General features: G+C 45.5%; 1 protein-coding gene across 3 annotated transcripts in view; it reads left to right on the top strand.

Annotated features, from left to right (window-relative positions):
* Window positions 1-17215, top strand: part of AK9 (adenylate kinase 9) — a 125556-nt gene that overhangs the window by 46878 nt on the left and 61463 nt on the right. For all 3 annotated transcript variants that reach the window (XR_014777801.1, XM_084775101.1, XM_084775100.1), the window contains exons 14-17: window positions 3982-4092; window positions 4178-4276; window positions 10171-10319; window positions 16656-16812. Coding sequence is in view for 2 of the 3 variants with exons in the window: in XM_084775101.1 (XP_084631227.1) it covers window positions 3982-4092; window positions 4178-4276; window positions 10171-10319; window positions 16656-16812 (516 nt within the window). In the remaining variant the exon portion in view is untranslated. The remainder of the gene's footprint in view (window positions 1-3981; window positions 4093-4177; window positions 4277-10170; window positions 10320-16655; window positions 16813-17215) is intronic.

Raw genomic sequence — 17215 nt, 5'->3', positions numbered from 1 at the left:
TGATGGAGCAGACAGTAGTGACAGGAGCAGGGTGCTGATGGAGCAGACAGTAGTGAGGGAGCAGGGTGCTGATGGAGCAGACAGTAGTGACAGGAGCAGGATGCTGATGAAGCAGACAGTAGTGACAGGAGCAGGGTGCTGATGCAGCAAACAGTAGTGACAGGAGCAGGATGCTGATGGAGCAGACAGTAGTGACAGGAGCAGGATGCTGATGAAGCAGACAGTAGTGACAGGAGCAGGGTGCTGATGAAGCAGACAGTAGTGAGGGAGCAGAGTGCTGTTGGAGCAGACAGTAGTGACAGGAGCAGGGTGCTGATGGAGCAGACAGTAGTGACAGGAGCAGGATGCTGATGGAGCAGACAGTAGTGAGGGAGCAGGGTGCTGATGGAGCAGACAGTAGTGACAGGAGCAGGATGCTGATGAAGCAGACAGTAGTGAGGGAGCAGAGTGCTGTTGGAGCAGACAGTAGTGACAGGAGCAGGGTGCTGATGGAGCAGACAGTAGTGACAGGAGCAGGGTGCTGATGGAGCAGACAGTAGTGACAGGAGCAGGGTGCTGATGGAGCAGACAGTAGTGACAGGAGCAGGGTGCTGATGGAGCAGACAGTAGTGAGGGAGCAGGGTGCTGATGGAGCAGACAGTAGTGACAGGAGCAGGGTGCTGATGGAGCAGACAGTAGTGACAGGAGCAGGGTGCTGATGGAGCAGACAGTAGTGACAGGAGCAGGGTGCTGATGGAGCAGACAGTAGTGACAGGAGCAGGGTGCTGATGGAGCAGACAGTAGTGAGGGAGCAGGGTGCTGATGGAGCAGACAGTAGTGACAGGAGCAGGGTGCTGATGGAGCAGACAGTAGTGACAGGAGCAGGGTGCTGATGGAGCAGACAGTAGTGACAGGAGCAGGGTGCTGATGGAGCAGACAGTAGTGACAGGAGCAGGGTGCTGATGGAGCAGACAGTAGTGACAGGAGCAGGGTGCTGATGGAGCAGACAGTAGTGAGGGAGCAGGGTGCTGATGGAGCAGACAGTAGTGAGGGAGCAGGGTGCTGATGGAGCAGACAGTAGTGACAGGAGCAGGATGCTGATGGAGCAGACAGTAGTGACAGGAGCAGGGTGCTGATGGAGCAGACAGTAGTGAGGGAGCAGGGTGCTGATGGAGCAGACAGTAGTGACAGGAGCAGGGTGCTGATGGAGCAGACAGTAGTGACAGGAGCAGGGTGCTGATGGAGCAGACAGTAGTGAGGGAGCAGGGTGCTGATGGAGCAGACAGTAGTGAGGGAGCAGGGTGCTGATGGAGCAGACAGTAGTGACAGGAGCAGGGTGCTGATGGAGCAGACAGTAGTGACAGGAGCAGGATGCTGATGGAGCAGACAGTAGTGACAGGAGCAGGGTGCTGATGGAGCAGACAGTAGTGAGGGAGCAGGGTGCTGATGGAGCAGACAGTAGTGACAGGAGCAGGATGCTGATGGAGCAGACAGTAGTGACAGGAGCAGGATGCTGATGGAGCAGACAGTAGTGACAGGAGCAGGGTGCTGATGGAGCAGACAGTAGTGACAGGAGCAGGATGCTGATGGAGCAGACAGTAGTGACAGGAGCAGGGTGCTGATGGAGCAGACAGTAGTGAGGGAGCAGGGTGCTGATGGAGCAGACAGTAGTGAGGGAGCAGGATGCTGATGGAGCAGACAGTAGTGAGGGGAGCAGGGTGCTGATGGAGCAGACAGTAGTGAGGGGAGCAGGGTGCTGATGGAGCAGACAGTAGTGAGGGGAGCAGGATGCTGATGGAGCAGACAGTAGTGACGGGAGCAGGGTGCTGATGGAGCAGACAGTAGTGAGGGGAGCAGGATGCTGATGGAGCAGACAGTAGTGACAGGAGCAGGGTGCTGATGGAGCAGACAGTAGTGACAGGAGCAGGATGCTGATGGAGCAGACAGTAGTGACAGGAGCAGGGTGCTGATGGAGCAGACAGTAGTGACAGGAGCAGGGTGCTAATGGAGCAGACAGTAGTGACAGGAGCAGGATGCTGATGGAGCAGACAGTAGTGACAGGAGCAGGATGCTGATGGAGCAGACAGTAGTGACAGGAGCAGGATGCTGATGAAGCAGACAGTAGTGAGGGAGCAGGGTGCTGATGGAGCAGACAGTAGTGAGGGAGCAGGGTGCTAATGGAGCAGACAGTAGTGACAGGAGCAGGATGCTGATGGAGCAGACAGTAGTGACAGGAGCATAGTGCTGATGGAGCAGACAGTAGTGACAGGAGCAGGGTGCTGATGGAGCAGACAGTAGTGACAGGAGCAGGGTGCTGATGGAGCAGACAGTAGTGACAGGAGCAGGGTGCTGATGGAGCAGACAGTAGTGACAGGAGCAGGGTGCTGATGGAGCAGACAGTAGTGAGGGGAGCAGGGTGCTGATGGAGCAGACAGTAGTGAGGGGAGCAGGATGCTGATGGAGCAGACAGTAGTGACAGGAGCAGGGTGCTGATGGAGCAGACAGTGAGGGAGCAGGATGCTGATGGAGCAGACAGTAGTGAGGGGAGCAGGATGCTGATGGAGCAGACAGTAGTGACGGGAGCAGGGTGCTGATGGAGCAGACAGTAGTGACAGGAGCAGGGTGCTGATGGAGCAGACAGTAGTGACAGGAGCAGGGTGCTGATGGAGCAGACAGTAGTGACAGGAGCAGGGTGCTGATGGAGCAGACAGTGAGGGAGCAGGATGCTGATGGAGCAGACAGTAGTGACAGGAGCAGGGTGCTGATGGAGCAGACAGTAGTGACAGGAGCAGGGTGCTGATGGAGCAGACAGTAGTGACAGGAGCAGGGTGCTGATGGAGCAGACAGTAGTGACAGGAGCAGGGTGCTGATGGAGCAGACAGTAGTGACAGGAGCAGGATGCTGATGGAGCAGACAGTAGTGAGGGGAGCAGGGTGCTGATGGAGCAGACAGTAGTGAGGGGAGCAGGATGCTGATGGAGCAGACAGTAGTGACGGGAGCAGGGTGCTGATGGAGCAGACAGTAGTGACAGGAGCAGGGTGCTGATGGAGCAGACAGTGAGGGAGCAGGATGCTGATGGAGCAGACAGTAGTGACAGGAGCAGGGTGCTGATGGAGCAGACAGTAGTGACAGGAGCAGGGTGCTGATGGAGCAGACAGTGAGGGAGCAGGATGCTGATGGAGCAGACAGTAGTGACAGGAGCAGGGTGCTGATGGAGCAGACAGTAGTGACAGGAGCAGGGTGCTGATGGAGCAGACAGTAGTGACAGGAGCAGGATGCTGATGGAGCAGACAGTAGTGACAGGAGCAGGATGCTGATGGAGCAGACAGTAGTGACAGGAGCAGGGTGCTGATGGAGCAGACAGTGAGGGAGCAGGGTGCTGATGGAGCAGACAGTGAGGGAGGCTAGAATGTGAGTTGGTCTTGTTAAGGTGAAGATGCTAGATTGAAACTTAAACCCATCTTTCCTGTTTGCTACAATCTGTAATAATTCTTGTTACTGTCATTGTGAGAAATAAACATAAGTGTTGAAGCTTTTCATAAAATGTCTTCCCAACTGGAATATACAAGTAAATAATTTCCTATATGCTGTGAACCCAAAAACCCTTTAAAAATTCACTGATTATTTTAAGTCTGACAATAAAGCTAACCTTCTTAACTCTTCCAGCTTCAGAACTCTAGCCCCACATATAGTTAACAAAATTTCATCAAGGGAGACTAGTAAGCATTATAAATCACATAATATATATCATGTAACAGGTTAGCCACCAACAGGGAGCTGGAGTCCCCTGTCCACACCAGCTAATGCTCACAATGCTTCGAATGTAATGCTCTACATTTGCCTTAGGAAGACACGAGCCAAGTAGGTCAAGTGGCTGAGATGCCCACAGCTCTTACAGAAGAGTGAGGCGGAGTCCAAGGCTGTCTACCTTGAGCAGCACTTGTTAGCCTCTCTACCTGTCTCCCCGTCTCCAGGGGTTAAACATCGCCGTTTGTCTTCCAGAGGAGAAGACCCTAAGGGAACTGCAGCATACAAAAAAGGAGTATGAGGACTACATGGACTATAGAATGTTTAAAGGTTCTGAAGACGTACTGTCCTCAGTGGATGACGAAGGTAAAAACAGACCCCCTGAGTTGTCAGAGATGGGGTTCCTCTGGTGTATGTAGGTGAGTCAGTAAAGTCTCTTCTTTTGCCGCAGCAGGCACTCAAGGTTCCCAGAAACTTAGCTCCTTAGATATTGCCAATGTAGACCAACCAAAGTCCGAGAACGCCCTCGCTGTGGACACCAACAAAGACGGTAAGGAAACGAACTGCCAATAAAAGTGTTAATGGACCTTACTCCATCTTGACCATCATATGGGAGAGCAAAATTAATACACAAATAGTTGAAAATTTCAGAAGGAAAAAAAAAAGCAGGCTTTAAGCTGGGCAGTAGTGGCGCACGCCTTTAATCCCAGCACTTGGGAGGCAGAGGCAGAGGGATCGCTGTGAGTTCGAGGCCAGCCTGGTCTACAAAGCTTGTCCAGGACAGCCAAGGCTACACAGAGAGACCCTGTGTCGAAAACAAACAAACCAACTAACTAAGAAAAGCAGGCTTTACTTTTGCAGATTTCAGTCAAACAGCTATAGAATAGAATAGCTTTATCAAAATGAAGAAGAGACACAGAAAATGAAGGGTGATATGCACGCAGAACCCCAAGAAAGATCGGTGTTGTATAACCATTATCATATGATTATAAATTCCTTTTTGAAAGCACTGTACCAACTCTGGTATGCTGGAATCAAAGTGTCAAAAAAAACATAATTATAGTCGTGAAATGTCATTATTGGTTGTGATACTTAACCCTATAACATTGTTCTGTTCACCTGCTAAATTCCTGACAGCAACACGTGATACAACATTATGTCTACAATGTCATCACAATAGCCATAAAGTCTAGTATTCTGCCACTTTTGACTAACAGTTATGTTATTAAACAATTGTTTGAATAAGCAGTTATGTTAATTTATCAGAAAATACTTTAACCCTTGTTTTAAAGAATTACACTATTGTACCAGGGCACCTGGTACACGCCTATAATCCCAGCACTCAGGGAGGCAGAGGCAGGTGGATCGCTGTGAGTTCGAGGCCAGCCTGGTCTACAAAGCGAGTCCAAGATGGCCAAGGCTACACAGAGAGACCCTGTCACAAAAAAACAAAAAAGAAAAAAGAAGAAGAAGAAGAAGAAAGAAAAAGAAGAATTGCACTATTTTTTGTATAGATCATGGCTTAGCCATTAGATATTAGTGTATTTTATTTTATCAATGTGTATTTGTGTGTGTGTGTGTGTGTGTGTGTGTGTGTGTGTGTGTGTCTTTGTGTCTGTGTCTGTGTGTCTTTGCTTTACCAACCACAGGCATACAAGAACTCACAGGGGCCAGAAGAGGTCGTTGGATACACTGAACCTGGATTTAAGGCAGTTGTCAGCCACCGACCCTTTTCTCTAGCCCCAAGACAGTTCTTTATATTATAAATTTGTGTGTGGGGGGGTTGCTATAATAAGTAATGTTTCAATGTACTTTTAATATAAATTTTATCTGGATATTGACATTAATAGAACTACTAGATAAATAAATATAAAGCTACAGAAAATTGTTTTGCATGTAAGTTAGTCCAAATTATATTTTCTCTAATAATAGACAGATATATATAATTTTTGCTTATTATTTTTCCTCAGGCTTATATTAATTTTTACATCTAAGGTTTATTAATATTTTTCACCATTTATTTCCTTTTACATGGGTGATGATTTTTATTTTTCATCAATTTTTCTAATTTATTGTGTCAATTACATTATTTCATTTCTTCAAAAACAACTTATGTTAGTCCCTTATTTCTCAGGTATATTTTTTCAAAGCTAAGTAGTTTCCCTACTAAGTTATCTTGCTATTTTGGAATTAATGGAGGCATTTTCCATAATCAAGCAATTGCTTTTCTATTATTGATTTGTGTATTTATTTTTAGGATTTAAAATTTTGCTTTTGTGTTCTGGTTCTTATAAGATTTTGTTAGATTGTTGTTGTTATTTTGTTGCTGCTGTTGTTCAGCTTTTTAGTATTCGGTTTTATAGCATATTAATAATTTGATGTACTATAAGTAGTTAATTTTGTTTGTTTGTTTCCTCCTACTGATTCAAACATACATGCTTTCCTCGTTATTATTTCAAATTGGTAAGAACTGACTAGGCACAGTTAGAAATTCATGTGTGTCACCCTCTTATACACACACACTCACTCACACACCAGCACACAAGCATACACACACACACACACACACACACACACACACACACACGCATTCACAACAGGCCACCCATGCAGACATAACCAGCAAGTGGCTGCTGGGAACCCTATATCTGGACACTGGTGAGTTCCCTCAGCAATCTACAGCCCGTCTCCCACATTGTCCAATTTAGAAGCAGGTACCCATGGCCTACCAACAGCAGAGATGCCAGCAGTGACAGCCTGTCTCCCTGAGGCCAACTTAGAGGCCATGGCCTCAGGAACTGGAGACTGCTGACTCAGAAAAGGCACTCCTGCTTGTTCGCTTGCTCGCTTGCTTGCTTTAGATTCATTGGCAATATATCTAACTAAAATCCTGGCTTTGTTACAGCTGTTACCAGATATGTTCACTTTCCAGAATTATAAATTGCAACCAGAGTTCTGGGTCCCTGAACCCATACCAAACTTTCCTTCAGAACCCACGACATATTCTTCAGCGCTGTTTTGTTCACAGATGAGAAAGAACTCAGTGGCATGTCTACAATGAAAGAGAGGTCCTGAGACCTTCATCTAGAAGAAGAGTAGAGTTCAGACAAGGGTCAATTAGTAGCTAGAAATTTGCTGCTCTTAAATGTCCATGAGGAATTAGTGTCTCTTTTGGAATTTAGAAGAAAAAAAACATGTGGTTTAAAAAATAAAACTAGCTGGTCCCTGATGGCACACACCTTTAATCCCACACTTGGGAGGCAGAAACAGGCAGATCTCTGTGAGTTCGAGGCCAGCCTGGTCTACAGAGCAACTTCCAGGAAAGCCAGGGCTACACATAGAAACCCTGTCTCTAAAAACCAAATTAATAATAATAATAATAATAATAATAATAATAATAATAATAATAATGAGAAACACTTAAAGAAATGTTCAACATCCTTAGTCATCAGGGAAATGCAAATCAAAACAACTCTGAGATTCCATCTTACACCCATTGGAATGGCTAAGATCAAAAATTCAAGCGACACCACAGCTGGTGAGGATGTGGAGAGAGAGGAACACTCCTTCATTGCTGGTGGGAATGCAAACTAGTACAGCCACTTTGGAAATCTATCTGGCGCTATCTCAGAAAACTGGGAATAGGGCTTCTGCAAGACCGAGCTATTCCACTCCTTGGAATATACCCAGAAGATGCTCCAGCACACAACAAGAAACTTTGCTTAACCATGTTCATAGCAGCCTTATTCATAATAGCCAGAACCTGGAAACAGCCTAAGTGTCCCTCTGTTGAAGAATGGATAAAGAAACTGTGGTACATTTACATTATGGAATACTACTCAGCTATTAAAAACAAGGAATTCCCAAAATTTGTGGACAAATGGATTGAACTACAAATGATTATAATGAGTGAGTTAACCCAGATTAGAAAGACTCAAATGGTATATACTCACTTATATCTGGACACTAACCCAAGGAGCATGTCCCATGAAAATATTCACTTACCATGAAAGTGAGACAGAGGGGAGGACATCCTATTGGGACTCTAGGTAAGAGAAGCATGGGAGAATGGAGAAATAGAAGGACCCAGAGGGTCCTGGAAACCTACAAATAGAACGTTATGATGGGCGGATCTGGGCCCAGGGGTCCTGCTCAAAGGACAATGTGTGCAGTAAATATTGAACCCCTATCCAGATCTAGCCAATTGACAGGACATTCTCCACAATTGAGTGGAGAGTGGGGACTGACTTTCACATGAACTCCTGTGCCCCATATTTGATAAGGTCCCCTGGATGGGGGTCCTGGTGGCCCCCAGAAGAAGGATAGCAGGTTACCAAGAAGAGACTTGATACCCTATGAGCATATACAGGGGGAGGTAATCCCCCTCAGTCACAGTCATAGGGGAGGGGAATAAGGGGAAAATGGGAGGGAGGGATGGGAGGATACAAGGGATGGGCTAACAATTGAGATGTAATATGAATAAATTAATAAAATATATTTAAAATTTTTTAAATTTTAAAAATTAAATTATAAAATAATAATAATATCTTAAAACCACTATTGCATACAACATGCATGCAAGTGAGCCATTGGGAATCAAACCCATGGCCTTGCTTATTCTAGGTAAACATCCCCACTGAGCATTCTCACCTCACCATTGTCTTTAAAGGGTACTATCGTATCCTTACAGTACAGAACAGCTGGACATTCATGAGCACAGAAAACAATAACACAACATATCGTTTTGGTGAGACGAGCATTTTGAAAACAGGTAGTCTCTCTGCTCCACCATCCTTGGTATGTGGCTATTATGCTAATCCACAGAATGAATTCTGAGCTCTGGCTGTCGTGTCAGAGCAGAAAATGGGTCAAAAGCAAGAGATAAGAGCTGACTGTCACTTAGCTGTGTTAAGGAACTGGCAGGAAGAGCTGGGGAGGTCGCTCAGTGGTTAGAGCATCTGACGTACAGGACCAGGGTTCACATCTTCAGCACCCATGCAAATGTCTCATGGGCGTGGCAGCGCCACCTAGAATCCCACCCTCTGAAGACAGAGTCAGAGGGTCCCCAGAGCAAGCAAGATGGGACACTAGCCACACCAGGGAACTCTGGGTTTCACTAAGGGACCCAGCCTCAACGAATAAAAAATAATAAAAAGACAATTCTCAACATGAACTTCTGGCCCCCCACACCCACGTACATACCCATTCATACACACCCACTCATGAGTGTGCCTGTACACAAGTATGCACATCATATGCACACACGTTAAAGTGGAAAAAATAAATAATACACAAGAGTTCTCAGGAAGCTTACAAAAAACAACAACTAAATCACCAAACCTATTTGAGTGTTATTGACTATCCAAGCTGAAAGGAATGTTGGGAAATACATGTTTCCATCTGGGCACATGTGTGGCCTCCAGGCAAAGAATGCTGTTGCTGTTAAGAAAGAGGAGAATGGGGCCTGGAGAGAAGGCTCAGAGGTTAAGGGCACTGAGTGCTCTTCCAGAGGTCCTGAGTTCAATTCCCAGCAACCACATGGTGGCTCACAACCATTTATAATGTGATCTGATTCCTTCTTCTGGCCTCTAGGTGTATATGCAGACAGAGCATTGTATACGTAATAATAAATAAATCTTTAAAAAAAAAAAAAAGAAAGAAAGAAAGAAAGAGGAGAATGGATGTGCATGAACAGAGCAGCTTGGCCCTTGTGGCATCCTTACCTGACTCTGTTTTGCCCCTCTTTCCCCATGGTTCTCGACTCTTCCACTCTGCATCTCAGGGAACTGGGTCTCTTTCTTCTCTGAGGACATTCCAAGGCAAAGAGGAGGGCAGGAGGCAGCTGCCGGCTCTGAACACGCGCTTCTAACACGGAGTCCTACAGCAGAGCAGCTCCAAAGCAAACCTGGAAATTCAGAAGTGGCGGAGTCAGAGGAACTGCCAACCCCTGCCTCACCAGAGGGCTAGACACACAGTTAAATGGCAGAGACACCTGGAGCCCCCTCAGCCCTGCTAGGAATAAGAGCTAAAATCAAGTCTGTGCCAACATTTCCCCCCAACAAGCTCCAGCTTGCCTGCCTCCTGCCCCACCCCCACCCCCTCACGCTGACTCTTGTTTATGACTGGAAGTGTCCACCCTGTTTATGGTTCCTTCCCTGAATGCTTATGTCCACCTTCGCTCCCGGATGCTCTGGTCCCTCACTCTCTCTTCCTTGACAGGATCCTTCCTTAACATGACTCGCATACTGATAGATCGACTTCACGTCGCCGCCCTTCCGGTTTGTGAGTGTACGGCTCATGGTGACTCTCCCTTCTTCTAGCAGGTGCCATGGCAACACAAAGTTAAGGCTCTCCTCGGCTGCACGTTCACAGCACGCCTTACCACAGATAGCATTCTCCCCCCCAGTCCAGGAGGGAAATTTAGATTAACTCCTCTGACCTTAGTCTCCACAGATGAATTGTTAGAAGACGTGACCGAAAACCACCCAGAGGTGCAGTTCATGATAGAGGACACTCTGAGACACGCCAAGGATGTGAACTTTGAGCATCCATATGATAAACAAGCTGAAATACTAGATGAAGTCATCCGGGAGGTACAATTTTCAACCTTTCAAAGTTCAGCATTCACTTAGAAACTAGAAGAATGTTAATCTGCTGTGTGTCTGATTGTCTTACCATCTGATTTTACTGTACTCTTCAAATTTATGTACCTTTTTTGTTGTCTTGGGTTTTGTTTTGTTTGTTTGTTTGTTTTTGTTCATTTGTTTGTTTGTTTTGGTTTTGGTTTTTCAAGAGAGGGTTTCTCTGTGTAGCCTTCGCTGTCCTGGACTCGCTTTGTAAACTAGGCTGGCCTGGAACTCACAGAGATCTGCCTGCCTCTGCCTCCCCAAGTGCTGGGATTTCAGGTGTACACCACCATTTCCAGTGGCTTCATTTCTTATATTTCTTTATTTTTGAGAATCGTATACATGAATGAAATATGATTGTAACTGTCCCCCAGCTCCCTGTTTCCCCCATATCCCAACAAATGCACCCTCTCCCAACGTCATGGCTTTTTTTTTTAAGTGACTAGTTACTGCTGCCCACATGTGCATGGTGTGGGCCACCCACTGGAGCATGGGATACCTGCCAGGAGCCATCCTCAATAAAGAATGGCCCTCCTCCTCCTTCTGGAACTATCCACTACCAACAGGTCCAATGTCACCATATGTGAAATACTCCAGTATACAATTGCAGTTATTTATTGGAAGATCTGCAATTATTAAAAAAATTATATGATGTGATTTTAAAGTTCTGAAATGAATTCACTAAGGTTTATCGTCTTTGATTCAGACGAGTTAATACAACAGTGTAGTCTATGAAGCCAGTGCCAGAGCTAGGTATTTCGTTCATGAGCTAAGTAGTCAGATGCTAAGATCAATTTTGCTGCATGGCTATCTAAACACCTGAGCATGACATGCCTGTACCAACAGCAAACCATTATCTTTCTCTTGTTTGTAAAGACTAAGGTACTCTAGAAGTGGGTTCCATGCAATGATCCCAGACAAGCGTTCACAGCAAACCCGCAAGATAAATGCGGCACTTTTGGACTCTCAGGGAGATTTTCTATTGCTCTCTGTGTGGTTTGATCTTAAGTTATATGAGACACTCTGGGCATGGGGGTTTATCCCTGTAATCCCAGCATTCAGAAGGCTGAGGCAGGAGTAAGTATTAGGCACAAGTTCAAGGCCAGCCTGATTGATATAGGCAGGTCAGCCCAGGATAAGCATAAGACTCTGTCTCACAAAAAAATAATATGTAAGAGTAAAAAGGTTATCACACAAGAAAACAGAACCACTCTGGAAGTCCCTGGGTGGCTCCCTTAAGCCCTGGCTGTAGCAGCCTCCTTTGGGCCTCTTTCTGAGCTCATACACACTTTTAAACCAATCTCTTTGGTTATTCTAGCAATCGTTTTTCCTTCAGAGGGGCCTGCTATTAGCAGAAGATGTCTGCACCTGCTGTTCTCTGTGCTGTATTGTATACTAGGGTTAGGAAAATAGAGTAAAAATGGCCCCTGCCTTTAAGGACCTTCTAACTGAAGTGGCCTGTAAGTCACTCACTGAGTCATCATATGGCAAATAGATCCCTACGACTCAGAGCTGTCATCTTTGCCTTGTCAGTGAGACCAGACACCCAGAGAAGCAAATGTCAAGCTAGGACAAGGGTCTATACACCTAGCCCTTCTTGCCTGTGGTGAAAATGCTAGCCTTACTTTGTTGTGGAAAATACAAATCTCCCAGAAATATGAATACAACATCCATAGACAGAAATCCATGTGCGGTGTTAGGGCTTTGCCATGGCAACAGTAAGCTGCAGCTGTGGCCCCGGGGGCTGTCCAGATTATGGCCACTCCCACCACACTTTCATTCCTCAAGAGATCAGGGGATCTGGCAAGAAAACCATTTTCACAAGCAGCTAGCGATCTGTGATATTGTAAAGAGTGTGCTCTTTTGTTGTTTGTTTGTTTTGTTTTTTGAGACAGGGTCTCTCTACATAGCCCTGGCTGCTCTGGAACTTATTATGTGGCCAAGGCTAGCTTCAAACTCACAGAGATCCTCCTGCTTCTGCCTCCTGAGTGCCAAGATTACAGGCATGCACCATTGTGCTCAGCAAAGGTATATCCTTTAGGGATGCCATTTGCTCATTTTTAAAATTAGGTTATCTTTTAGATTTATATTACTTAGGGATTGGAGCACTGACTGCTCTTACAAACAACCTGAGTTTGATTCCCAGCACCCACATGCTGGCTCACAAACAAATAATAACATAATAATAAATGTTAATGTATATTTCTTTATGGCTTCTGAGGGAGAGTCCTTCCAATGTTTCACAGTTATCTCTAGAAATGTTTTTTTTTAAACAATCTAAGGGTAGAGGTTAATGGCAGAATACTTACCTAGCATGATTAAGGTCCTGGGTTTGGTCCTCAGCACAGAATGAATAGATAGGTGGATAGATAGATAGATTGATAGATAGATAGATAGATAGGTAGGTAGGTAGATAGATAGGTAGATAGATAGATCAGGCCTTCTATCTTGAACAGCCTGAGAAGAGGAAGTGCATCATGGTGACCAAACACCCTCATCTCATGACCAGGAAGCAAACAGGATCTAAGGAAGCGAATGGGTGGCTCAGTCCCCTTCCAAAGCCAGCTCCTAGCGGCCTTCCCTTGGGCCCCAAAGGTTAAATTTGTACCACCTCCGAATAATGCCAAGCTGTGGGCCAAACCACTAACCCAGAGACATTTTGGAAACATTCTGGATCCAGCCTCTACGCCACAACAAGGACTCCAGGACAACTCCAGCAAGACACTCTTAAGAGTAAATCTCAATAGAGAGAGCGGCTGTTTAATAACCAATACCTTCCTATAAGTAATTCCACCACTTAAAAAGCTGAGGCAGGAGAATAGCTTTCCATTCCAAGCCAAGCAAGTCTACATAGTGAGTTCCAGGCCAGTCTTGGCTAAAAAGTGAAACCGTTATCCTTTTTTTTTTTTTTAATGGATATATATTTCATCAAAGAAGAGATGGCTAATTAAAATTATGTAAGTTTAGGGAGGTAGAGAGATGGTTCAGTGGACAAGAAGACTGTCACTCTTACAGAAACATCCATGTCGGGCAGCTCATAACTACCCAACTCCAGTCCTAAGACATGACTCCATCTTCTGGCCTCTATGAACATTTGCACTCACATGCACACACCCGCACAGAAACACACGCATAGATAAACATAGCTAAACCCAGAAAATCTTTAAGAAATGTTGCCATTCAGGCTCCACTTCCCTGCTGGGAGTGGGAGGGGCCTCAAGCAGCAGTGAGGGCAGTGAGAATAGACTCTTGGTAGACAGCGCATTTAAGGCGTGGAACAAAGGCTACTTCCACCTTTGGGGTGTGGTAGGGGCTTTCAGGGGAAGCATGCATCTTTGACTGGAGCCAGGTTGCTGGGGATGCCTCATTTGCATAAAGAGGAATTCCAGGTGCTGCTGGACATGACCTTATAAGGGGAGAGGACGTTTAACCTGGCTACCAGGCTACATGCTTTCCTGGGGATGGGGTAAGAGTGGGCATGCAGGGCTGTGTGCACCAGGACATGCAGGCCTGGGGTGGGTGTGGGGGTGTGATCGCACGCACTCCTGCTGACCTCAGGATGACATTTGGATGAGCCTTGAGCCCCACTCTTGATCTGGGCCAGCTCCCTACCCCCAAGTCCCACGGCTCCCCTGGCTCCATAAAATGTAAGTTGAAATTTTAATAAAGAACAACAACAAAATATATATTCTCATCTGTAAGACTGGCCAAGTTTTTATTTAAGCAATCACCACTCTGGAATCTGTGGTAATAGCGCCATTTTTCTGGTGGAGCCTACTTGTTGGCTGGTGTCAGCTTGACACACAAAAAACCTAGAGTTATCTGAAGGGAGAGAACCTCAGCTGAGGAAATGCCTTCATAGGATCCAGTTGCAAAGCATCTTCTTAGTGATTGATGGAGACGGGCTCCGCCCCACCCATTGTGGGTAGCGTCATCCTGGGCTGGTGGTCCTGGGTTCTATAAGAAAGCAAGCTGTGATCTACAAAGCAAGTCTAGGATAGTCAAGGCTACACAGAGAAACCCTGTCTCAAAAAAAGAAAGAAAGAAAGAAAGAAAAGAAAAGAAAGGCTGAGCAAGCCATGGGGAGCAAGCCAGTAACCAGCCAAATAAACCGTTTCCTCCCCTACTTCCTTTTTGGTCATGGTGTTTCGTTGCTGCAATAGAAACCCTAACTAAGACAGCCAGAAAGGGAGTAAACTGGAACAGATGTTTTTGGAAGCAATTTGGCATCTTCTGGAAATAGAATCTAAGGAAATATATAATCCCTGGATAACTTTCTATAAGGATGTTCATCACAATGTTATTCAAATAATCTAATGCATAAGGAATCACATCAGTGTTACACTGAAATTATACGTCACATAGATACTAACTAGTGAGGGAAGGATTTCAGCAAGGCACAACTTATTCACATGATAAAATACTATGAAGCCACTAGATTTTAAAAAGTTGAAAGCAGGACTGATGAGACAGTAAAAGCACTTACCATGCAGGCCTCCCTCCATGTGGAGGGAGAGAACCAGCTCTGAAAGTTGTCCTCTGACTTCAAGACACATGTCATGGTGTGTGTGTGTGCGCACACACACACACACACACACTCACAGACAATAATAGTAATTAATTATTAACATAATTAAATAATGATTTTTGTTTGCTTGTTTGTTTGTTTGTTTGTTTGTTTTTCGAGATAGGGTTCCTCTGTGTAGCCTCAGCTGTCTTAGACTCACTTTGTAGACCAGGCTGGCCTCGAACTCACATGATCCCCCTGCTTCTGCTTCCTGAGTGCTGGGATTAAAGGCGTGCGCCACCATACCTGACTCGATTATTTTTAAAAATGAAAGTTAAAAGCATTTAAAGTTGGGCTAGAGAAATGGCTCCGAGGTTAAGAGCACTGGCTGTTCTTCCAAAGGTCCTGAGTTCAATTCCCAGCAACCACATGGTGGCTCACAACCATCTATAATGAGATCTGGCGCCCTCTTCTGGCCTGCAGGTGTACATCCAGATAGAGCACTCATGTACATAAATAAATAAATCTTTTAAAAAAACATTTAAAGTTGAAAAACAGGCATTCTAGATCACATCGTAATATTATTTTCACTGTTATATCTTTTAAACCTGGGCACTAGTACTTTGATTAATCATCTCTATTTCTTCTTCACAAGTTTCCTCCTGTGTGACATCTTTCTAAGTTTTAATTATTTTTTCATTTTCCTAAAAGTTTTTTTTTCAGATAAAAACAAATTGTTTTAAGTACTCAATCTTAAATTCTACACCAATCCAGCTGGGCATGGTGGCACATGTCTTTAATCCCAGCACTCGGGAGGCAGAGGCAGGCGGATCACTGTGAATTCGAGGCCAGCCTGGTCTACAAAGCAAGTCCAGGACACTCTAGGCTACACAGAGAAACCCTGTCTCTAAATAAATAAATAAATAAATGAAACAAAACAAAACAACACAACAACAACAACACAACAAATTCTACACCAGCCCAAGGATTTTATTGGCCCTCTTTGATTTCTAACATTCTGCAGCTGCCCGAGAGCACAACGGCTTGTTTAAAGCCTTCAGGGTTGCTACAGTTCTGAGCCCATGTTACTCACTCCCATATCTGTGCTGAAACTATCAGAGGAGGGGAGCCAAATGCAGCTCCCTTAAGCGCAGCGTTGCTTATTCGTCTCTGCTCCTTTGAGTAATTTCCCCCTTTTCACACTGAAGAGTGAAAGCAAAGGGGAGAGTGAAGGAGACCGGCACCTGCACGCGTAGCTGGCAGAGGAGCTTGCTACTCAAACGAGTCCGAGGACCGCTGCCCACAGAGGCAGGTTAGAGATGCAGGTTTGAGCCCACGGCAGTACTTCTGAGTCCAGAGCACTCAGTGCTACAGGCTGATAGCAAAAGTGCACTGTTATAGGCTGGAGAGATGGGTCAGAGGTTAAGAGCACTGACTGCTCTTCCAAAGGTCCTGAGTTCGATTCCCAGGAACCACATGGTGGCTCACAACCATCTATAATGAGATCTGGTGCCCTCTTCTGGCCTGCTGGCTCCCATGCAGGCAGAGCACTGTGTACTTAATAAATATTTTTAAGTGCACTGTTATGCTTAATAAAGGCTTTTGTTCCCTGCTTTTAAACTAGTAAAACTTGATTTTTATTACTTCATAGTTAAAAGCTTCTCTTAAAATTAAGTCACCCTTACTTTCAACTCCAAGTCAAGACCCAGAAGGTGTCTGTTGGAGTTTTACAAGCCAGCACCCTCAGCCCGTGACTTGTCAACTCACCATGGTGCTGCCAATGTGTGTTTTTGCAGGCAACCAAAGATAACAAGGATAGGTTTATTGGTGCCCCAAAATATGGAGGCTGGATTCTGAAGAACTGCCCTATGAATCGAGAACTGTGGCTGGCTTTCATTGAGAAGGGCATTGTGCCCGACTTGGTTGTCTCCTTAACAGATGCAGAAAGCAATGGTTGGTAAATATTTATTACGTAATTTTCACTGAAATGTCTATTGCCAACATTTAGCTTTGCTAAACCAAGGAATGAAGAACCCCCTGAGATGCAGTTACCGCTCTTAGCGCCACGCCCACCATGCCTCTAGGACCTAAAGACGCACCAAGCCAGGCTTCTGTTGACTGAGAAGGACCTGGTTCCTGTGCTGTGCCACTGAGCCTTCTGGCCTCAAGACTTGTTCTTTGGGCCTGAGAATCTAGCATTCCTTCTCAGTCAGCAGCTGTAACTTGTAGATGAACTGGGCATGCAGTCCTGATGATGCTGGTCACTGATGTTCTGTCACTTTGCCTCTTAAGAAAATAGGTTTGAGAGGTAGTAAAGTGAAGCTGTGGGCAAACCTGAAAGCTTGAGTTCAGTGTT

This window comes from Acomys minous, assembly GCF_964271855.1.
Source record: "Acomys minous genome assembly, chromosome: 3".
In the NCBI taxonomy this organism is placed as follows: Eukaryota; Metazoa; Chordata; class Mammalia; order Rodentia; family Muridae; genus Acomys; species Acomys minous.
This window is presented reverse-complemented; position numbering and strand designations above follow the sequence as displayed.